Below are 24484 nucleotides of genomic sequence, written 5' to 3'. Positions count from 1 at the left end.
CACTAATAGGAAGGGACCAGCCAAGTCTTCTAAGGACGGAGATTGGTCCACCTGACTGGCCTTTACATACTGGCTGTAGGGGTATCATGAGGTGAGGCATGTGAGAGTGTCATTCTAGTTTATAGAATTGGTTGTGTTTTTCTATTGCATGTCATGTATGTCTATGGCTAGTGATGATGTCTTAGAAAAGACTCATGTCTTTTCCCTGTGACAATTGAGTATGGTTGCCTTAGTCAGTAGTTATTGATTCTCTCATCGGGGATCCCCAGCCATTGCAGAGGAGTCACACCTGATTGTGACAACTGAATACAATTTTTATAAACACAATAATAAAACATATGGAATTTGAACAATATAATATGGCTATTAAACCAGAATAAAAATTAGTGTATGGTTCTTCAAATAACCTTTGAGATTGAGAAAGGTTCTTTATAGAACCATTCTCTATAAAGGTTCTATAAGGAACCATAAAAAGTGTTATATATAGCCCCGAAAGGGGTTGTGACCTTAGCGGAACCCTTTTCTGTTGCCACAGTGCATTCGGAAAGTTTTCAGACCCTTTCCTTTTTCTAAATGTTGTTACGTTACAGCCTTATTCTAAATTTGATTAAATTAAAAATGTTCCTCATCAATCTATACACAATACCCCATAATGACAAAGCAAAAACAGGTTTTTAGACATTTTTGGAAATCTATTACAAAGAAAAAAACAGAAATACCTTTGCTATGAGACTAGAAATTGAGCTCAGGTGCATCCTGTTTACATTGATCATCCTTGAGATGTTTCAACAACTTGATTGGAGTCCACCTGTGGTAAATTCAATTAATTGGACATGATGTGGAAAGGCACACACCTGTCTATATAAGGTCCCACAGTTGACAGTGCATGTCAGAGCAAAAAATAATAATAATAAATTGATGATGGAATTTAAAAAAAAAATCATTTTAGAATAAGGTTGTAATGTAACAACATGTGGAAAAAGTCAAGGGGTCTGAATACTTAACGAATGCAGTGTATTTAGAACCTTTTTTAATGGTTCGTAATAGAACCTTAGGAAAGGGATATAGCACCACACAGGTTACATTTAGACCCTTATGAGCGTGGTTCTTTATAGGACCTTCAAAAAAGCTTCCCCTATGGTTAAAAGCCAAAGAACTCTTAATTGGCACCATATAGAACCCTTTGATTTCACTGTGTAGTGAGGTTCAGGTGTTGCACAGCTTGTGGGACGATGCTCTGGAAATGAAATGCCCCCTTGATGTTAAAGGCTCCTTTGCAATACATTTTTCTAACAGTCCAGCCAGAGTCAGTTGAAGAACAGGAAGATACCAAACCACAGAAGAAGATGAATATGTGTTTTTGGTGATGCCTTTATGGGATAGCTAGCAACTTGAAAACAAAATATACACAGGCAGTTAGGAAAGCCAAGGCTAGCTTTTTCAAACATAAATTTGCATCCTGTAGCACAAACTCCAAAAAGTTCTGGGACACTGTAAAGTCCATGGAGAATAAGAGCACCTCCTCCCAGCTGCCCACTGCACTGAGGCTAGGAAACACTGTCACCACCGATAAATCTACGATTATCGAGAATTTCCAGAAGCATTTTTCTACGGCTGGCCATGCTTTCCACCTGGCTACCCCTACCTCGGTCAACAGCTCTGCACCCACCACAGCAACTTGCCCAAGCCTCTCCCATTTCTCCTTCACCCAAATCCAGATAGCTGATGTACTGAAAGAGCTGCAAAATCTGGACCCCTACAAATCAGCTGGGCTAGACAATCTGGAACCTCTCCTTCTAAAATTATCCGCCGCAATAGTTGCAGCCCCTATTACTAGCTTGTTCAACCTCCTCTTTCTTATCGTCTGAGAACAGTAAAGATTGGAAAGCTGCCACGGTCATCCCCCTTTTCAAAGGGGGTGACAGACCTATATCCATCCTACCCTCCCTTTCTAAAGTCTTTGAAAGCCAAATTAACAAACTGATCACAGAGCATTTCGAATCCCATTTTACCTTCTCCGATATGCAATCTGGTTTCCGAGCTGGTCATGGGTGCACCTCAGCCACGCTCAAGGTCCTAAACGTTATCATAACCGCCATCAATAAGAGACAATACTGTGCAGCCGTATTCATCGACCTGGCCAAGGCTTTCGACTCTGTCAATCACCGCATTCTTATCGGCAGACTCAACAGCCTTGGTTTCTCAAATGACTGCCTCGCCTGGTTCACCAACTACTTCTCAGATAGAGTTCAGTGTGTCAAATCGGAGGGCCTGTTGTCCGGACCTCTGGCAGTCTCTATGGGGGTGCCACAGGGTTAAATTCTTGGGCAGATTATTTTCTCTGTATATATAAATGATGTTGCTCTTGCTGCTGGTGATTCTCTGATCCACCTCTACGCAGATGACACCATTCTGTATACTTCTGGCCCTTCGTTGGACACTGTGTTAACAAACCTCCAGATGAGCTTCAATGCCATACAACACTCCTTCCGTGGCCTCCAACTGCTCTTAAATGCAAGCAAAACTAAATGCATTCTCTTCAACCGATCGCTGACCAGACCCGCCCGCCCATCTAGCATCACTACTCTGGACAGTTCTGGCTTAGAATATGTGGACAACTACAAATACCTAGGTTTCTGGTTAGACTGTAAACTTTCCTTCCAGACTCACATTAAGCATCTCCAATCCAAAATAAAATCTCATTCACTCAGGGTTCCAAACATACCCTCGCAAAACTGACTATCCACCGATCCTTGACTTCGGCGATGTCCTTTACAAAGCCTCCAACACTCTACTCAGCAAATTGTATGTAGTCTATCACAGTGCCATCTGTTTTGTCACCAAAGCCCAATATACTACCCACCACTGCGACCTGTATGCTCTCGTTGGCTGGCCCTCGCTTCATATTCGTCGCCAAGCCCACTGGCTCCAGGTCATCTGTAAGTCTTTGCTAGGTAAAGTCCCGCCTTATCTCAGCTCAATGGTAACCATAGCAGCACCCACCCGTAGCACACACTCCAGCAGGTATATTTCACTGGTCACCCCCAAAGCCAACTTCTCCTTTGGCTGCCTTTCCTTCCAGTTCTCTGCCACCAATGACTGGAACGAATTGCAAAAATCACTGAAGCTGGAGACTTATCTCCCTCACTAACTTTAAGCATCAGCTGTCAGAGCAGCTTACCGATCATTGCACCTGTGCATAGCCCATCTGTAAATAGCCCACCCAACTACCTCATCCCCATATTGTTTTTTGTTTTTTTTGCTCCTTTGCACCCCAGTATCTCTACTTGCACATTAATCTTCTGCCAATCTATCACTCCAGAGTTTAATTACTAAATTGTAATTATTTCGCCACTATGGCCTATTTATTGCCTTACCTCCCTAATCTTACTACATTTGCACACACTGTATATAGACTTTTCTATTGTGTTATTGACTGTACATTTGTTTATCCCATGTGTAACTCTGTACTGTGTGTGTCGCACTGCTTTGCTCTATCTTGGCCAGGTCACAGTTGTAAATGAGAACTTGTTCTCAACTGGCCTAACTGGTTAAATAAAGGTGAAATAAATCAATTAAATAAATAAAAATTACCCATTCCAATACGTGAGTACTATTTAAATAGTAATGTTAACTAATACACATTGGCTCTTAAGCCAATTATATTATTTTACTGTTGCCTCCCATTTAAGTTTGGTAATAATGTTTGTTTTTGATTATAATTATTAGGTGGAGGTTGCTAGCTATAATGGTATCTTCAACCTAGCCTATTTTTTAGCTAGCTTGCTAGCTGCTCTGCAGTGCAAGGAAGTTTGCTATGAAGTTAAAGAAGCAAGTTGAGAAAAAAGTAGCTAAACAAAACAAGTTTTATTATCACCTGAGACAACATATTTCAATGAAAAGGCAATATTTTGCAATCTCCCAAAATGAATGCGATCTCTGGTGATAGACAGGCTCTCCTCCATCTTGCGTTACAAACACTCCACTTGTCTATTCAGTAGTGGGGCAAGACTCCATGAAGATGATGTACGACGTAATTAAATATGTCATGATATAAACGGGGCCATTAGCCTGGGACTTTCTGTACAACCATGCTGCCAGGTCAGGTAAGGTGTATGTTTGGTCCGTGCCTGTCTTGAGAATGAGGTGAGTAAAGCAATACTCTGTGAAGTCATCCCGGTAGTCCTGAGAAGAGTAGAGAGTAGAGTAGAGAGTCCTCGGAGATTACAGGTGTAATAACCTAAAAGTCAAGTCTGAGTAAAGTATCCTTTTGGTTCTGTTGTGTTCTGTCTTTACATCTGTACCTTTCCAGTAGATGCAGATTGGATAGAGAGGAGTCCAACCAATAGAAGATAAGCATCAGCCCAGACATCACATGAGATTGTTATAGAATTGTCTCCCATGATCAACTCATCAGAATATTCATACTTCAAAGTTAGAACATTAGTGCTTTAATCATTGGTCTTGCTTAAACCAATGGGCATAACCTCATGGTTGCCAGGGAAACATCACCCAGATATTGAGCAAAGGTATGGCGAACCTAAACATGTCAGACAGTTTTAGACACGTGAAGCAACTGAGTGCATCAACAGTGCTGGCGGCCCATTGCTCTGGGCCTTTGGCTGTCTGAAAGAGGAATTCACAGTTCAGAGCGCTCTCTCCCGGAGATGGAGCTGGAGAAATCTTTCATGCCCCGCACAATGAGGCCATTTCATAGTGGATCACGAGAGTCTCTTACTGGTGTTGATGGGAGTGGAAAGGCATTATGACAGGCCAATGAAGAATTTATTTGAAATGTCTCTGGGTGTTGAGAAGATTCACGAGCTCCCTGAAAAGCGACAAGGACAATGTTAGAGTACAGTGCACAAAAAAAGAGAACTCTTCCATACAAAACCATCCTCCACATAGAACAAAGTGACTATGCAATTACATTTATACATAATCATCAGTTACTGTGGTGATCTATTATAGTCTAGTGGGGGGTGTCTATTACAGGTTGAAATTGGACAATTGGAAGCGTGTATAATGACTTTAAAAAGGGTAATGCTACTAAATCAAGTGTATCTGATGTTTCTTTTATATAACTGTGTCCATTGTCCACCCTGGCGAGTTACAACAATGTCCTTAGTAGTTTGTGGTGAGTATTTGCAAAAATTGAAAGAAAAAAAAACGGAAAGATAGAGGAGAACGCTAAACCAAAACAACAAGAGAAAGAGCGTGTGAGTGTAGGAAAAAGGAGTGATGTGGCCTGACAGAAAAGCCCTTACTGAGTTTGCTTTTGACAGCCTGAACCATGGTGACACCAGCTCCCAGCGACAACAGAACGAGAGGAACCAAAGTCGCTCAGAAACAACTCTCAGCTAGCCTCTAAAGCTCATGGAGGATAAATTAAGTAAATGAGTAACTGTTTGGCTCACTGCTTTAAAATGGTCCGGAAATATCTAGAGCACATATTCATAATACGTCAGAGAAAACACGACTGCTTTGGGTCGACTGAAGTACTCACAATACTAACTGTTATTTTTGTTTTATTTACCGTGATACATATTTTTTGTCTTTGTAGGCCTACATCAGATAGCAACCTTTCTTTTTACTAAAAGGAAAACCTTTGATAATTGAAAGAGAATGCTTGAGTGTAATATGTGAACCAATCAATAACATTTTCCCTCCGCTTCTATGTCTACCCAATTGATTGTCTGATTTAGCCTGGCAACAGATCCATCCTACAGGGGACCATTGCCCTGTTGGTTGAGATAAGAAGAAAAGTATAGCAAACTCACACTGAGCGCTGTACTCTACATTGTAGAGAGTGGGTTTAAATATTAAACTAAATGTCCTTCAGTGCTCAAAACATAAAACAGTTTTCCCACTGTTCCCCGTCTCAGTATGTTGTTGAATATATTCATACAGTCTGACTGTCTGATAGAGACTGCATGCACTGATAGCAGGTGCATACAAAATCCAGAGTTTATAAATGATAGATTGAAGTAGGGGGAATTGTTCAGGTTCCCAATCGCCCGACACGAGATGAATAGAAAACAGCTCTTACACTGATTACGCTTCTCATCTTTTATACAGATATTGTAAAGGACTGCAGTGACAGTCAAGGATGAAGCATCCAGGGACAGTCTATTCTTGAACTTTAATTAAATATTCATTGTGTTTGCAAGTTGGGTCATTTCAATTGTGTTCCTCCAGGCTTTCCCAGGCATTGTATTGCATGACTCACAATGGAAAGGCCAACAACAGTTCATTTGTTCTCCCGAAGCACCAAAACTTACTCTGCCGTTGGTTGGGTTTGACCATTAAACATGGTTTCATTGGTGCTGGCTGACCCCTACCCTTTGCTTCAGGGTATGATGTTACCTTTAACAAATAGTCAGTTCATCACAAGAGCATTGCATTTCACATCAGCCAGTATATAATTGAGGAATGAATGGTTCTGGGCCTCAATACCATTCTGTATGATGTGATAATCAAAAAAAGCCCTCTAACTGAATTGTATTGTGCTCTTGCACTCTCTTTCTCTCCTCTGCAGAATGTATAGTACCAATTGTTTTCTGTGAGAAATGGGTATGTTTGGAGCTCTCAAAAAAACAAATGAAAACCAACTGGGGCAGCAGGTTTTAAGAGCATTGGGTCAATAACCGGAAGGTAACCAGAAGGTTGCTGTTTCGAATCCCCGATCCTACTAGGTGAAAAATCTGTCAAAGTACCCCTGAACAAGACACTTAACCTTAATTGTTCCAGGGTCACTGTCAATAATGGCTGATCGCTGGCTATGGCCCCACTCTCAGGGGGAGTGGGATATACATTTCCAAATGAAATGCGCGAAAAATAGGACTAATGTAAACACCCACCTAATTATTATAAACACTCTTATATATAAATGCACAAAACATCATCTGAATAATGAAATACTTAAAGATTTGTTAGACAGTGTATTTTTCCTCCACAGTGAACATGCTAATTAGTCCCGAGGAGAACCATTGAACAGTTTGCAAATTTGCCCTGATTTTTAATCAGTCTAATTTCTCTCTCCAACACAAAGGCACATTTGCACAGCCATACACAGAAAAACAGTAAAATCCTCTGTTTGCATAATTTGTTCACTGTCTGTTCCTATGAGACTAAGAAAAGTGTGTTTGTGTGTGTGTGTGTGTGTGTGTGTGTGTGTGTGTGTGTGTGTGTGTGTGTGTGTGTGTGTGTGTGTGTGTGTGTGTGTGTGTGTGTGAGTGTGTGTGTGTGTGTGTGTGTGTGTGTGTGTGTGTGTGTGTGTGTGTGTGTGTGTGTGTGTGTGTGTGTGTGTGTGTGTGTGTGTGTGTGTGTTTTGTGAGTGTGTGTGTGTGTGTGTGTGTGTGAGTGTGAGTGTGTGTGTGTGCGAGTGTGTGTGTGCGTGCGTGCGTGCGTGTGTGTGTGCGTGTGTGTGTGTGTGTGTGTGTGTGCGTGTGCGGTATTCTGGGGTAGGGGTTGGTAGTTCACCCCCCCACCCGGATTGCTGCCCTCAGTGTGGCATGACCATGATCACTCTGACACTTGAACAGAAAAAAACACCTTCTGCCCGACTGTTTCCCCCATACTGCTATGGAAATTAGATTTTCCATCTCACTTCATCTTCAGTGCTTAAATACCTCTTAGCAGTGAGGGGGATTGTCTGGGCTGTTAACAAATATCCTCCCTTATAACTATCCTGTTGTTCTCCAAGCTTAAGCAAATTTCATCTTCTGCTACCTTGGAAAACAGATTATCGGAATACAGTGCAAATTGCAATGTGCTGTGCAAGAAATGTAACATTATCATCTGAATCAGATTTACCTATGACTGAAATTAAGTCCGACTTGAATTTAGCTCAACAGCAACATGAACTATCTCCCTCACTTTCATTTCCTATTACTGCACTGACTTGGATTGGGACTCATTATGGCAATCTCAACTGCCAGAGAGGGAAAATGTGCCGTCTGTACAATATTCAACCTCCGTTTTGGAGGAGTGTGACTGAGGAAATAGTGTTAGTACTGTGACCAATTTGAAAAATCCCATTTCATTAAACCTCTATGTGAAATTAATTCTATACTTCAAAAAATCTATTAAGCTCTGCTGCCCCTGACAGCAAACAAAGCAGACGTGGACATTTTTCACAGCTGAGTTGAAAAGAAAGAAGATCATTTCTTAATCTGAAACAATTCATAAGTGAGGTTTTATAAAGCACCCATTGGCTGTGCTCTGCAGGACTGCAGAGCATCTCTTAAAATGTACACTGACTCCCTCATTTATCTGCGCTCGTTCCATGAAAGCACTAAGACGAGCTTCATTTTTACCCAAGCTTCTCCTATTCACAGAAGCCCTTTGAAATAACTGCCGTTCATAATGGAGTTGGGATCTGATTAACCTCTCTGCTTGCCGGCACAATGACAGGCTACCTTGAGATTCAGCTCTGTAATGGAGTCCGCTATCACCAAGCACACTACAAACATTCCTCGCACCGCAGGACTCGGCCAGATTGGAATCCGTTAACTCCTCTCTGCGCTGTGTGCACACTGGGGAGACTAACCATCCTGGGAGTTGCTGTTGCCCCTCAACATTAATGGTCCAATGCAGCCATTTTATCTCAATATCAAATAATTTATGAGTAACAATTAAAGGTCCAATGCAGCCATTTTTATCTCAATATCAAATTATTTCTGGGTAGCAATTAAGTACCTTACTGTGATTGTTTCAATCAAAATGGTCCCAACAAATATATATCTTCTTAGCAATGAGCAGTTTCTCAAGCAATACTTTTTATAGGACTGTCTGGGAGTGGTCTGAGAGGGGAAGGGAAAACTGAAAACTAACTTTTATTGGCAGAGAGCTTTGGAACTCTCATTCTTATTGGTCTATTAACTAATTTACCGCCTGGTGTCACCAGGCAGGGCAAAACTCCATCCCACCAAAACAGGCAGACATTTCAGGCTGTCTTTTAAAACGTCTCTTATAGCAGAAGTGCATTACAGTCATTTTCACAATTTCACAGTATTAATCCAACCTCATGGTGTAGTAATATATATAAAACACAGAAAAATCTAGTTTGTGCCTGGACTGGGCCTTTAATCTATACTTTCTGCTGTATGAGACCATCTATCTCTCTCTCTCTCTCTCTCACTCTCTCGCTCTCTCTCTCTCTCTCTCTCTCTCTCTCTCTCTCTCTCTCTCTCTCTCTCTCTCTCTCTCTAACTCTCTCTCTGCATTGCCTTCATTGCCATTTTCCTCCCTAATATACAGTAAGTGCATGTATGTATGCAGTGAGTCTTATAGAGGGGATTTAAGTGTGTGCACAGTAGCAGGTTGATATTTACTGTCACAAGTCTTATCCTGGAGGCAGAACTGAGTGATTTCCCCTTAGATGAAAATTCCTCTTAGATCAAAAGTCAAAATTGGCAATATTGTAAAAAGTCATGAAAACAAAAATTAGCTTTTTGGTCTTAATTTGAGGTTAAGGGTTAGGCATTAGGGTTAGCAGTCAGTGTGGTTAAAGTTAGGGTTGAAGTTAGGGTTTTAATACTTTGTTGCTGTGCCAGCTAGAGACCACTCTCCAGAGCTGCCTCCAGAACAAGATTCATGACAAAAAATGCTAACCTCCTGCACAGTACACAAACAAATTGCAATGGAAACATCTTTAGGGTGCTTATTTGGTCAGTAAAATAAATACATTCCAGGCAATTAACATTGTCATTATCAAGAATGATTCTGCAACATATACTGCAATATGTTTTCTGCGATGGGTCTATTTCTTGTGTCATACCTCTATTTTCATAAAATCTGAGTCTAACCTCTCCTTTCTCACAACAAGACTTCAAGCCCTTACAGTTTTTCTCAATTGCTAGAACACAATTTCTGAAACCTTGCTCCATTTCCTGAAAACATTCAACACAAAACCTCATCTTCAAGCACTATTTACATAACCTTTGACTCCTCTTGCAAAATGAAACATTCGCCTCAAAACAGTTTGACCTGTGTTCAAAATCAAACACTGCTCTCAAATCATAAACAAAGTGATCAAAATGATATACACTCTCAAGCAGCCAGTAAACAATACACCGAAAAATAGAAAACACATTGTTCAAAACATACAATTCTCAGGGAGAAGTACATTTAAAAAAAAAAATAATAATCATATTTTTCCGTCATTGTCCTTTGATGATGAAAACATGTTCTATCATAGTAGCTCAAAATTAATCAGAAATTACTACTCTGCTTTGCTCTTTGCAATTTTGTTTTTTGTTCTTCCTCCTCCTTGTACCCCTATTTTTACAGTACTGTACCCTGCATCTCACAAACTTCTCCTTTGTCTCTGTGATACTGTAATTCTTGTTCTTTGTTGACATGAACCTGCAACCAGTCAAAATCTATTGAGCTGTCAGTACTGTTAATAAATGGAAAGCACAATGTTCAGGGCCATACAATTCATCCATTGTACAGTATACAGCCTACAATGCACTGTACTACAGTATCCATTCTCAGGCTTTCTCCTTCCCACCTTCAACAAACTGTTTGCTCTCTGAACTGGCTTATATTGGTTGTGTCGCATCATTTGAAACAGGTTAAATCAATTTTGAGTGGTTGTGTTCAATCAATGATATATGTTCTCTATTTGTATTTGATTGTTGCCACTTGTGTTCACCAGTATGGATGACATGTGCATTAGAGTGCAGAATGTGTTTTGAGAATGAGAATGTGTTTAGAGTTTTGCTGAAAAGTCTTAAGTGAGATCTCCAAATTGTGTTTTACCATGTGAAATGGTTGAAGGTATTGACAACAGACTGCATAATAAGCTAAATGAGTCCAGGCAACTGAGAACTTTGTTCAGCCAATGGGTTTTAGTGTTTTAGCAATTGAGAAAAACTGTAATAACAAGGTAGTATAAATGTTTCCAGTGTGGAACTCTCATCTCAATGTTGCCATCTCCTGGCGTGACGCTAGGTTGTTTTTACAAATCCCAAGCCTTGTGCCAAATATGTCAAAGGGACTGATTACAGCCCTCAGTTGCCAGTTGGCCCAGGAGTCCACCCCCGGTGGCCAGTCCGACAGGGACTGTCAGGCCCAGGCAGACTCTGGATTGGTGAAGAGCCAGGGAGGGGGCTCAGAGCCAAGTCCTACCCAGCCAGAGTGTCATGTGGCCCTGCCAATGAGAGGCTATTCACCAGTATCAGATAACACTAAGCAGGAAATTGCTTCAAGGAGAGGCAACATTTTTAGGAAAATAATATCTAGCTATGGAATATATTCAGTGGGAAAGAGAAGAATTCCTGGTCCTTAAAGATCCAAATTAGCATGCATACACACACAGACACATACACACATACAGACACACAGTCCCACTCACGTGCTATACTGAAACTCTTACGTTGAATAATACAAGCATCTCACAAAGAATAAAATGTATTCGCAGCCTGGACTGCCAAACAAATGGTGATTTACCCTGCCTGATATGGTAACTGACACGGAATATAAATGTTAAAAATAAACATTGTAGCTTCAGATACAACACATTGCAATATAGAAATTTGGAATTTGACTAGGATTTATACAAGCTGACCATGCGAGTTTGGAAATGTGGAAAATCCAAATTAAAATGGAATTAGAATAGTCATCTGTCATGTAGAATATGTACTGAACAATGATCAAAATATATTCCACGGAATATCATTGAGAGTAAAAAAGAAACAAATATGTACTGTGTACCTCTGATTTCCCAAGGTTCTCAGCCATGTACCTTGAGGTGGTGAAATTCAATGTGAACCATGAAATGTAAAGTAGTGAACCTAATTGGATTGCAACATTCAGCACAGAGCTCTACCAACCCCGAGTGAAAGGCAACACGGCTAGGGCCCCACGCGTCACACTCACGACGTTTATCAAATAGACTTGACTGCTTATCACATGCTTTTGAGGTTCAGGGGCTCCAAACAAAATCCTATCTCTCTCGTTTTAATTAGCTTGTGGTTGGTGTTGCTATGATCTGCCAGGAGAAGATGTACTTTGAGACAGGTGCGTCACGCACTTGTTTATGATTCATTAGCCAGGCCGGATATTGATCAGAGGCTGTGTGATATTTATACTTTAGAAAGGGGGCGGGGGGACGGGTTGTGTGTGTGTGTGGGGGGGGTTACTGGGAGTATTTTCTCTCCCTCTAAGCATGTCATTGGATGTCATAAGCCAGAATGGCTATGCAGCAGCAGGGAGACATGTGTCCTGGAGATGGCGCTCTCTCCCCGGATTGTATATGCCCACAATTTAGAGTTTGTTTTTGTGGATTACTTGTACTACAATCATGTGTCTGGAAATAAACTAATGATGGATAGTACAATGTTATAATATTTGACAGTGATTACTTGCTCATCGCAATTAAACAGCCATTATTGTGGATGTGTCTGAGTTGATGATTGAATCTGTGGTATGAATCAATGCCCTTTCAACAAAGAAGATTCACATTTCAGTCATCTGAATGAACATCATTTCCCAAAGCAACAAAATACTAAGAATGACTAGAATCATTCTTTGAAGAAGAATGTACAGGTTTTACAATGGGATGAGGTTGAGAAGGGGGTGGAGTGGTATATGTACAATGGGATGAGGTCGAGAAGGGGGTGGAGTGGTATATGTGTACAATAAATTCTGCCAAGTGTGATTTGTTCTAGAATTCTAATTTTTCTTTTGATCTGTCTTTGTTTTCAGAGGATTTGAACAACAAATTGTGTCTCTCTAAATGTATTAAAAGATGGAGCCTTCTGTGGCCAACATGAAGAAAATCCTAGAAACATGTTTGCATCCAAATTAATGTGCGGCATTTGTTTCAAACTACAATCCGTAGACATCCAATTACTGAGATATTGAGCCCTAATAGACTCGTTGATTTTTCACTAAATAATACAATAACTCCATACTTGTACGTTATTGCATTTCATTACTATAATTGATCTTTGTTTTACAAATATAAACATTGTGTGCAAATAACAAAGTAGATTCTTCCATTCCAGCTAACTTACGTATTTACTGCGAGGAACCAAGCTACAGAGAAAATATGATGAGCTAAATCATTTGGCCAGTCCTAATGTGTTTGAGGGTGGCAGGGATGATGTGTGTTTTGGGGCTATGTGGGCCCTGTCTCACGCCACAGGACGTGCTAAGGCCACAGGGACCACTAGCCAGTCTGATCTTCTGGCACCTCCACATCTGTTGCTCCCTCACACCCGCCCATTTGTCCCACTGACTGCGAGGCTACAACACCCTGAGCTGGCTGAGGGATAAGCTTTATCTGGCTTTCAGACAGCCCAAATGGCTTACATTAAACATGGCATTTGCACATAACATTTGACCCCCCATTGCCCGAAGAGTGACATGCCTACCCCCCACTTAATATACCACTTGAGGTGACAGGTAAAATGAAGAAACTGATGAGATGGCTTGGCCTGTTTTAAACCATTGGAATAATTTGAGATTAATGAAATAACTGACTGTATATAATATATTATATATCAACATAATCAGAATAATCAATAATATAGAGTAATGTATGTTCCTATTTCAAATCGTACAAATTAATATTTTTTGTGTGATTTTTTACATTTTATTTAAATAAACAGTCCCCACAGAATCGTATTTCATACAAATCAGCGAACTGAGAACATGTAATTTTGCATACTGTCATGTCAGTATAATGTGCATAATCTCAAATACAGACAAACAAAACATCGTTTTTTTATATAACCAAACCAAACCAGCACGGCAGGGAAACCTGTAAATGTTAAGCATGTCTCATTTTATATGATGTAGTTGTAGCTCTACATCACCTTGCTCTGGCAAGGACACCATTATAGCATGACACATAGCTGACATGAATGTTATCCAAAAGGTTGTTATTTATGCTCTGTTGTGGGACATTTGCTCCCAGTGACATATGCTACAGGACTAAAGTCTACAGTGTCACCAAAAGCCTGATCCTGTGCCACGCCATCTTGGCTGTTTGGACATTGCAAAAAAAACATGTTACAAGGTGGAGGACGACAAGAGGTTTGCTCTTTGGGGCCCAAACTGTCCTCAAATGGTCCATATTAGTATCAGTATAAAAGGCATGTTATTAGAGAGAGCGTTCCTAAAAAAATTGCTAATATGATTATTGTGATATGGCCTGCCAAGAAGAAGATTAACATTATTCTTACCTTTAATTAAAATCTCCCCAGTCTAGAGCATATGGCCTATCCCATTAATATGCTCTAATGCTCTTACTGCCACCCCACAGGTCCTAATCAAGCTGTGATCTGCCTTAATCACCAGTCTTAAGTGGCAAACAAGTATCACTCCTAGGCTAGCTATGCATCATTAGTGATGAGACTATTGCACTTACGCCACGGTCTGGTGTCCTGCTACATTGGGTCACAATAACAATAACGCAGACTGAAAAAACATGACCCTGCAGTATTTTCTTTATTACTATACTCAGAGCGAATGATGTGTATTTTGAAAGAATTGCAAAGGTAAAACAGGGTCTTTCAACAATGACTGATTGGATTATTCAGACACCAGTTGACTTGTTTAGATTTTATAAGAAGACACTAATTGTTCTCTGAGTGGTTTTGATGAAGCATTAGGTTGATTGTAGAATTTGCTGTTTGCCACCACGAAATGTCACGTGTGCGTGACATGTTGATAAGATTAACTCCTAAGCTTATTACTGACAAACAACTAATTTGGCCTAATTGTTTAGTATTATCTATCAAACTGACTCACATTAGCCATGAAATCCTGGATTTCCACACCCTGCCAGCCTGGGGGGCTAAAGAGAGTTCTGGGTAAAGGGCTCCTAGTCTCCCCAGTCTGCCTGGAGAGCCACCATCTGCAATCTGTTCCAATGCTCCTGAATCTCAAATATGTTTACTGAACATGTTTTCTTTGACTATCATTAATAATTCAGGACTTTAATTATTAATGAAAAGACATGCTTTAATTTACACTGTACACTCAATTAATACTGTAGAACTATGATATAACTTGCAATTGCACATTGCACAAGTAAACATAAATTGGGACCACTTTATCATATAATTTATACATTTCTTCACATATTCATCAAAATATCTCCTGTCCTATTCATGAAATAGCTTCAGTGGTAGTGCGAGAACAATTCCCTTGAATCTGTTAAATTCGATATGTTCAATTAGCAAGTTAATACAGACTTTTTGTTATTGCGTTCCTCTCCTCTCTGTTACTATGTGTGAACCCTCAGTAGTTGGACTACAGCACAATACTACAACATCCCTAATCACAGATAAGACAGTGCATTAACTTTTCTCAGAAGCTTACTGACAATCTTTCAGGGTATTATTTGATCGTGGAGAATCAGGCACTGGGCTTAGCAGCTCCAGTTCAGTCCCATGTGATGGTTTGATGCCAGTATAAACACAACAGAGCATGTACCTCTTACGAGAAGATGCTGTTGGACTAAGACTGTGTGTTTAATGTAAGTAATAGATCAATATATATAATGGAAAGCTTTGCACAAGGCAGGTTATAATATTGATGGATCATTTTTATGAACTTGTTGAAATAAGAGTGTTAAGACATCGGCATGCTTCCCATCCGAAACAGTTTGTGCATATATTATGATTACATTTTGTGACGTTTTAGTTCGTTTTGGTCTTTGGCAAGGTTTTTTCCAGCAGTTAGGTACACACAACCTTTTTTCTCGAGGCAAGCGAAGTCTACACCACCTCGTCGGTGATTGGTCAACAGTAGGGTTTCTTCAATGAAATGTGTGTTGTCATTCCACGAGAGATGACTCGTTTTCATCCGCATTTTTGTACTTGTGAAATACTGCACCAAACATCTTAGTTAGATGTCAAATTTAGCCACTAAGATCTTCTCGACAAAAACGTCAAAATGAATGACAGATTTCTTGAGTTAATCTTAGATTAATTATGACTATTTTGAGGAAGTGTATACTGGTGTACAGCGTCTCAAGATGGACATTGCTTGGATTGTTTTGCCAACTATTTGCTATGAGAGTGAACTGCCCCAATGAAATCGCAGGATTTCATAGCATAAATTATAACAGCACAAAGTAAATGGACCGTCCTGGTGCGCTCAAATGTGCATCCAGTCAGAACTTCTGAATCTGCTCTAGTCTCCCTCCCAATAAGTCTTTCACGCCAGACGGCTTATTTCCGCATGTGAGACAAGATCTGCTCTATCAGGTACAGATGGCGCTAAAACAAAAAAGCTAATTGTAATGAATTTGTAAATAAATCATCATAATAGTCACGGGAGCCTGGGACCTGAAAAGCCGGACATCTACAAGCAACAAGAGTTGAAAGACAGGGATACACTAGCTAGGACCTTCTCATCGTGGATCTGGTGGGACAAAAATGCATGACGGTGGCTGGCAAATTTGATTGTATCCCCCTATGCTGTTCATCAGGTTATACTGTAGGTGACAGGATTACATATTGTTTGGACTAAAACAGCATAAAACCAGGTGTATCACAAAGCATGATCAAATTAATTAGCCAGCTACAGTCATTTTTTAGAAACATTGAGAAATTGTTTGGTAAATGTTTTGGCCAAATTAAACACTGATTTACCTTTGATAAGCAGATAGATTGCTACAGCTAGCTGGTAGCTTGCTAGCTATTTAGCTCTTATGCTAATTTTAAGTATTTCTAATCTAATATCTGACTACATCTGAAATATTAAGTTATTTCAAAATGAAAGTTAACTGGCTAGCGCATCATGATATGTGACATTTTGTTAGCTAGCTGTCCCCAGATTAGATCATGTGTTTTCACTTATTGCATATGCATGCTTGCTGCACCCATTTGTTCATGAGCCGGCTACTTGTTCTAAATAGTATAATATAATCTGTTCAAAGTAGTGGCAGCATCTGCAGTAGTGGCCATTCGTTTTTTTCATGCAGAAGTGAAATAGGTGTATTTATGCTGTTGTTCAAATGAACATATCGCCTTATATATCATCTCAAAGAAACCAGTAGGTCGGAAAATTGGCATCATATTTCTGTCATGCTGCTTTGTTGACAACTCCAACCACCTGCGCCCCAAGTATTCAGCCAATCAGTGGCCAGCACTGGACAAGTGTTAAGATTAGCTGGCAATTCACTTGTAACTATGAGCTCACATCAATTCAAATCAAATCAAATTTTATTTGTCACATACACATGGTTAGCAGATGTTAATGCGAGTGTAGCGAAATGCTTGTGCTTCTAGTTCCGGCCATGCAGTAATATCTAACAATCTAACAATTTCACAACAACTACTTTATACATACAAGTGTAAAGGAATGAATAAGAATATGTACATAACAATATTGAATTGAACCTGCATTGCTGTGCTTGCACAGTATATCTATTTTTCCCATCATCAAATAAAATAAAATTACTTACTGATGGTTTTAGTTATTGTAAAACCCTCTTAGATTGATGTCAACTCAGAATAAGAAGTGTTTGTGTACGATTGGGCAGCAGTTTGTGAACAAAGACACTGCTGTAATCATTGGAATGGCAGGTTCATGTTTGATTGAATTCCAGACAGTTATAATTAATTGATGGTGCACTGTTCTTGGCACAGCTAAAACCAGACTCAAGCTATCACATTCTCTATTGTGGATTACCTTATGTTAAATTCTCTTTACCTCTTTTTTTACCAGAGTCAGTAGACCAACAAATGCTTAGTGCCCCAGTGACTATTTTTAAGTGTGTCGTTTTTAACGCCTTCCTGTGCTTGCTCTATCAGGGGCACAAACAGATTTAGCTCCAACTTGTGAAAGGTGTCAGTCAGACCTGAGCCCTTTGAAGCCCAAAACTGTATTTTTAATCAACACACACTAATACCCATATGTTTGCCAAAAACTAGTACACATGTTATTTTGTGTCAAACTTAAATCTGGTGAAAACACACACTCGAGTAGTACCAGTAGGCTACACCCCAACTACTGTTGTTGGCTAGTGTAAACATGTGACTTTTGCATGTTGACCAAAATGTAGTCTAAGCCTGCACAAAAGGTTGAGCAAAGGTCATTTCAAAGTTGTGTTAAAGGACATGTTGACAAATTTTTAACCTCATATGAATTCATCTCCAGCACCGTACAAGTGTCTACATATGTGAACATTGTGTATTTAAACGTTCTTCTGGTTAAAACGATAAGAAGAAATGCTCAAAATCAAGTAGGATTACATGAAGAAGAAAAGACATTTTCAAAACCTGCAAACTGTTCTAGCCAGTGAGAGGGCATGTTCCTTCTCCCCAAATCCCCATGAGCCTCATAGTGTTTGAAAATAACTGTTTTTAAAATGCTTTTACTTTTAGTTACATCATTACTTTTTAACACTAAATTTCATTTTCACATATGGAGACACTGGTGTGGTGCTGGAGATAAAGAATTTGAGGTTGAAAAGTGATGGAATTTCCCTTTAAATACTACAATTGGTCACAATTTGTTCATGGTTCATTCATTCACAACATAAAAGTACTTAAATGCCATAATATCATTGGATGGTTAATACATGGTTAATAAAGTATTCACAGTATTTATAGTGAATGCATAGTACATGTATATTTTTGTTCAACAGTGTTGGTGATTATAGTTTTTCTGTATTCATAAACAGACCAACACATCAGTCTCAAATAACACATCAGCCTCAAATAACCTGTGAATGAAAGTCATTTGTTCAGATAGAAAAAGTCAAACTGGATTAATAGTCTATTGAAGAAGTGACAATATGTATACTTCAATGTGAGGCTGTTTTTCCTTGTCATTATAGAATCTCATTACCATTGTATTTAAAAAAGACCATTTGCACAAAGTCAATGAGAGGGGCTGCAGTAATTGGCACCAGCCGGAAACCAAACATGCCCCATTTGGCTAGCCAGTTGAATGCCATTGGTCTATTAGGCAACTCATTTGCATAAATCAAGGTTTATAGGTCAATGCTCTCTTTGGACTGTATCCAATCTAGTTGGTCGTGGCAAGCGAGCTCAACATCACAACAAGTTTACTTCCAGCTCGTTTTCTTTATTACGTTTTATTTCGTCATCTTCATTGACCTTTAAAATGGGATTCTGCTGGATTCGAGGAGTTGGAGAGTGCGTGGTGATTGCTGTTCTGTTCTACTCGGTTCAGTCTACAACTACGAGGTACTACACTTATGAAGAGGATGCGCCCGGGACAGAGATTGGAAATCTGTCTCAGGATTTAAAGATAGACCCAGCAGAGGACCCTGGAACATCTTTCCGCTTCATGCAGGAGACCAATTCGTCTGTGATTCAAATGAGGGAGATTGATGGACTTTTAGCAGTTGGGGAAACGATTGACCGAGAACATCTCTGCCCAAGGTCCCCGCGATGCTTTGTCACCTTCGACATAGTTGCCTTCTCCAAAGAAAAGTTTCAGCTCATCCACGTGGAGATCGAGGTAAAGGACATCAATGATAACTCACCCCACTTCCTCCACAAAGAGACGACCCTTGAGATATCCGAGAATGTTCAGGTGGACTCACGATTCCCGTTGGACATCGCTGTTGACCATGATGTCGGCAATAACTACATCCAACGTTACCATATCTCTCCCTCCAGCCATTTCATAGTTGACGTGCGCAGCAGGGAGGATGGAGTGAAGTATGCTGAACTTGTGCTTGTGAAAGCAATGGACAGAGAGGTTGAAGATTCCTACACAATTGAAGTGACGGCAACAGATGGGGGAGAGCCACCCAGATCCGGATCAATGACTGTTCATATCAAAGTGCTGGATTTTAATGACAACAGCCCAACGTTTGAGCACAACTCACTAAAAGTTGAACTTTATGAGGATTCACCCATAGGTTACCAAGTGCTGAAAGTGCATGCGTTTGACCCAGATGCTGGCATCAATGGCGAGGTAGTGTATGGATTTGAAGAAGACACGTCATCTGAAGCAGTGCGCATTTTTAATGTAGACCAAATTTCCGGTGCTGTGACTTTAAAAACTTTGGTTGATTATGAGAAGCAGAGGTCTTATGAATTGAACATTAAAGCATCCGATTTAGGCACAAATTCTATTCCATCGACCTGCAAAGTTGTTGTGGATGTTGTAGATGTAAACGATAACGCACCAGAAATCACTATCAAGCCAATGACCTCGACTAGTGATGGTGTAGCTTACATCACGGAGGCCGCAGCGGAGGAAAGTTTTGTTGCGCTGATCAGCACCTCGGACAGTGACTCTGGCTCGAACGGTTACGTGCGCAGCAGCCTACACGGCCACGATCATTTCAAGCTGCAACAGGCCTACGGGGACACTTTTATGATTGTAACAACCACCACTTTAGATAGAGAGAAGATCCCAGAGTATAACCTCACTGTAGTGGCTGAAGACCTCGGAACACCACCTTTCAAAACAGTGAAGCAGTATACCATCAGAGTGACCGACGAGAACGACAACGCCCCCCTCTTCAGTAAATCCATTTATGAAGTTTCTGTCCTGGAAAATAATATCCCTGGGTCATATATAACTACTGTTGTAGCACGTGACCTTGACATGGGTAAAAATGCCAAAGTATCATACAAACTAATTGATTCAGATGTTGTGGGTGAGGCCTCCATTTTGACTTATGTGTCTATTGACCCAATGTCAGGGTCATTGTATAGTCTGAGATCTTTTGATTTTGAAACCGTCCAACAGATTGAATTAACCATCCAGGCTGATGACAAGGGATCACCTCAGCTGTCAAGCACATCCATGATCAGAATCAAAGTTGTTGATCAGAACGACAACTATCCCTATTTCACCTTTCCTGTTATGCTGAATGACTCTGCTGAAGTTCCTCTTCCTGTCAATGCACCACTGGGGTACCTGGCCCTATGGGTCAAGGGCCAGGATGAGGATGAGGGCATGAATGGTGAGCTCAGCTTCAGAATCGTACAAGGTGACTCTAACCTATTTTCAATCAATAAAGACACTGGAGAAATAGCTCTAAAACAGGGGCTGGCCTCTGCGATTGGAAATGTTTTGGAAATCAAAATTGCAGTGAGTGACAATGGGAGATCCCCCCTCTCCAGCAGTGCCAACATTCGCTTTGTTGTCACAGATTCGCAGCTCTCAGACGACCAAGTTGTCATTGTACTACGTTCAACTGATGAGGAAGACGCAGGCTTGGATGTTTCAGTAGTAGTTATCATAATGCTCGGCGGGGGTTGTGCTCTGCTGCTGATTGCCATAGTGATTGTTGTTATCACATGCAAGTTGAATCAAGGAGGGAAGGATCAAGACTGCAAGAGAGACGTGTCTCACGTCCTGTTTGACTCCAGGCATCATCCCAGGCTCAACTCTGCAGAACCCAACATGTACGGTGGACCAAGGGGTTTCCTCAATGAAAGGACCTCTTCATCTCTTGATGAGTCCAGCCTGTATGAGGAGAAAAATGGAGACTTGGAGTCACAGGTGAGTGAAATATTTCATTCAGTTTCAGTTGTGTTTAAATACAACTGTACACATTCAAGTGTAGCACTACTCCTGATCCAAGTAGCTGAAATCATTTCCTATCCCATCCTCTTCTCTTGTGTTTGCTCTTTAGATGTTCCTGCCTCCTAAGCCTTTCCTACCAACATCTATGTGGCAAGGGGAAAAATACTGCCTGCAAATGAGGTAAGAATACCACCACATTGATCCTACTTGGCATGATGTGCTCTTTTATCACAATTATTATTTTCCATGAGAAATCATTTACATAAGCATAATCATTTACACTGGAAGGTGCTTAACATTCCACATGCATACAGCAGATGTAGGATTTTAATTGAATCACTCATAGAATTTTCCTGCTCAGCAGGACATGCAAACTTATAGTGCATTCAAGGTTTAAAAAGGCTTCTGAAGTGTGTAATTTCCACTTTAAAATGTCAGACTTGATTTGCCCTAACAAGAAATGTATCAACACCTACAAAAAAATATATCAATTAATTATAATAGAAAAAATATTAAAAATATGCATATCCAACTAATCAGGTGCAGGACAGAAGAACATATCGATCCAAGTTATATCATCGTCAGGTCATTAATTATAATCCACATTATAATTCACGTTTCCTGTTGTTGCAGGATAATGTTCCTGCTGTATTAAACTGGCTCAAATTAAGATCCTGTATCTGTACACGTGATTGCAGTTGTTGTCCGGAGAGAGGGGCTGGGTGGTGGAAGGCTTCATAAGAGGGGGGAAAAAGCACACATCAATAATCAGATACAGCAGTGCAGTGGCTAATGTTTTGATTCTATTCGCAGTGGCATTGACCAGCAGAGCGTAAAGGACAGTGGCAAGGGAGACAGTGACTTCAATGACAGTGACTCTGACATCAGTGGGGATGGAGGCAAGAGGAACCTCAGCACCTTCCAGCCCTGGGCCAAAAGTGAGTTTACTACCGTCACAATTTCATACTGAGATTTTAGAGTTCCTCATAGCAGAATGATGAAGATAACAGTTGGCATTTTTATAGCACTCAAACTGCAGCGGATTACATTGTGTGGGGATTACTCACCCCTTCCACCACCAGTGTAAAACCCACCTGGCTATGTAGCACGGCAACAATGAATGACTCTGTCACTATCATTTTTTTCTCCTTGGGCTTGGAATGTAATTCTGTATGCGTGTGTGTGTTCCATTTCAGGTTCCTTCCACGCCGCTAACACCCTCGCTGTGGATTGTCAAGGCACTTACTGTGTAATACCAACCCAAAGCTTCCAGGCCCCACTAGACAATGCATACACAATTGGCTTTTCCCAAGCACCGGTCTACAACAATCCCCATGCCTATCCCCACTCCTGGAAAGACTTTGGCTACAGCACCAGCATTCCCAAAGCAAGAAACACCATGCAGACGTTCTCTCATCACACAGGTACACTCCCCTCTTACTTCGCCCATCAAACGAGACAATCTGCTGCCGGACTTGCTGAAATTCAGGAGCACAACCAAGATATTACTACAGTGGCAACCATATCTGAAGTTGCCACCATTTTTTAAACAAACTGCCAAGTAAATATACAGATGGTTATTTATAGATACTGCAGTATTCACTAGATTTGACAGATACTGGTCAAACTGATAGACATATGGACATTTCATGTATGAAAAGGAAAGCAACTTGATGCATAATGAAAACAGCTGATGTATATGTTCTTTGATTCAATTGTGAAGATGTAGGTTATGTGTATATATTGATATTCTTATAGTATGAACATTTGTAAAAACATTGGTGTTTGTTTTATGAGTAAACACAATATTAAAACAATGAGAGATACAGTATGTGCATCATTGTTTATGAGATAAGACCCTTTCCCTGTCATCTTGTTTAGCATGACTTTTCTCTTATGGTCACACACCAAGAACTTTACCCACTGGGCTTGACTTTCCCATTAACCCATATATATATATATATAGTGCCTTCAGAGTATTTACACCCCTTGACTTTTTCCACATTTTCTTGTGTTACCGCCATAATGTCAAAGTGGAATTATGTTCGTACAAATTTTTACAAATTAATAAAACATGAAAAGCTGAAATGCCTTGTGTCAATAGGTATTCAACCATTTTGTTATGGCAAGCCTAAATATGTTCAGGAGGAAAAATGTGCTTAGCAAGTCACTTAATAAGTTTCATGGACTCATTATGTTTGCAATAGTGTTTAACACGATTTTTTTAATGACTACCTCATCTATGTACCCCACACATGCAATTATCTGTAAGATCCCTCAGTCGAGTAGAGAATTTCAAAAGGTTTTAACCACAAAGACGAGAGAGGTTTTCCGATGCCTCGCAAAGAAGGGCACCCATTGGTAGATGGGTAAAAACAAAAAAAGTAGACACTGAATATCCATTTGAGCATGGTGAAATTAATAATTACATTTTGGATGGTATGTCAATACACCTAGTCACTACAAAGATAGGCGTCCTTCCTAACTCAGTTGCCGGAGAAGAAGGAAACCGCTCAGGGATTTCACCATGAGGCCAATGGTGACTTTAAAACAGTTAAATAGTTTAAGGGCTGTGATAGGCGAAAACTGAGAATAGATCAACAACATTGTAGTTACTCCACAATACTAGCCTAAATGACAGAGTGAAAAGAAGTAAGCCTCTACAGAATAAAAATATTCCAAAACATACATCCTGTTTGCAACAAGGCACTAAAGTAAAACTGCAAAAATTGTGGCAAAGAAATTAACTTTATGTCCTGAATATAAAGCGTTATGTTTGGGACAAATCCAACACAACACATCAATGAGTACCATTCCTCATATTTTCAAGCATGGTGATGGCTGCATCATGTTATGGGTATGCTTGTAATCAGCAAGGTCTAGGGAGTTTTTTTAGATTAAAAAGAAACAGAATAGAGCTAAGCACAGACAAATTCCTAGAGCAAAACCTGGTTCAATCTGCTTTCCAACAGACAATGGAAGACAAATTCATCTTTCA

The 24484-nt window shown here is 40.2% G+C and overlaps 1 protein-coding gene across 1 annotated transcript; it reads left to right on the top strand.

Moving 5' to 3' along the window:
- The first annotated feature begins 19043 nt into the window (after positions 1 to 19043).
- LOC112224923 (protocadherin-8-like) lies at positions 19044 to 23469 on the top strand. The gene is made up of 4 exons (XM_024388521.2): positions 19044 to 21462; positions 21596 to 21666; positions 22300 to 22424; positions 22683 to 23469. Exons 1-4 carry the CDS (start codon positions 19099 to 19101, stop codon positions 23033 to 23035), a joined length of 2913 nt encoding a protein of 970 aa, XP_024244289.1. The 5' UTR covers positions 19044 to 19098; the 3' UTR covers positions 23036 to 23469.
- Positions 23470 to 24484: the final 1015 nt, after the last annotated feature.

Source organism: Oncorhynchus tshawytscha, linkage group LG26 (genome assembly GCF_018296145.1).
Source record: "Oncorhynchus tshawytscha isolate Ot180627B linkage group LG26, Otsh_v2.0, whole genome shotgun sequence".
Taxonomy (NCBI): Eukaryota; Metazoa; Chordata; class Actinopteri; order Salmoniformes; family Salmonidae; genus Oncorhynchus; species Oncorhynchus tshawytscha.
The sequence above is the reverse complement of the archived record's forward strand: the minus strand, read 5'-3'. Positions and strand labels throughout refer to the sequence as shown.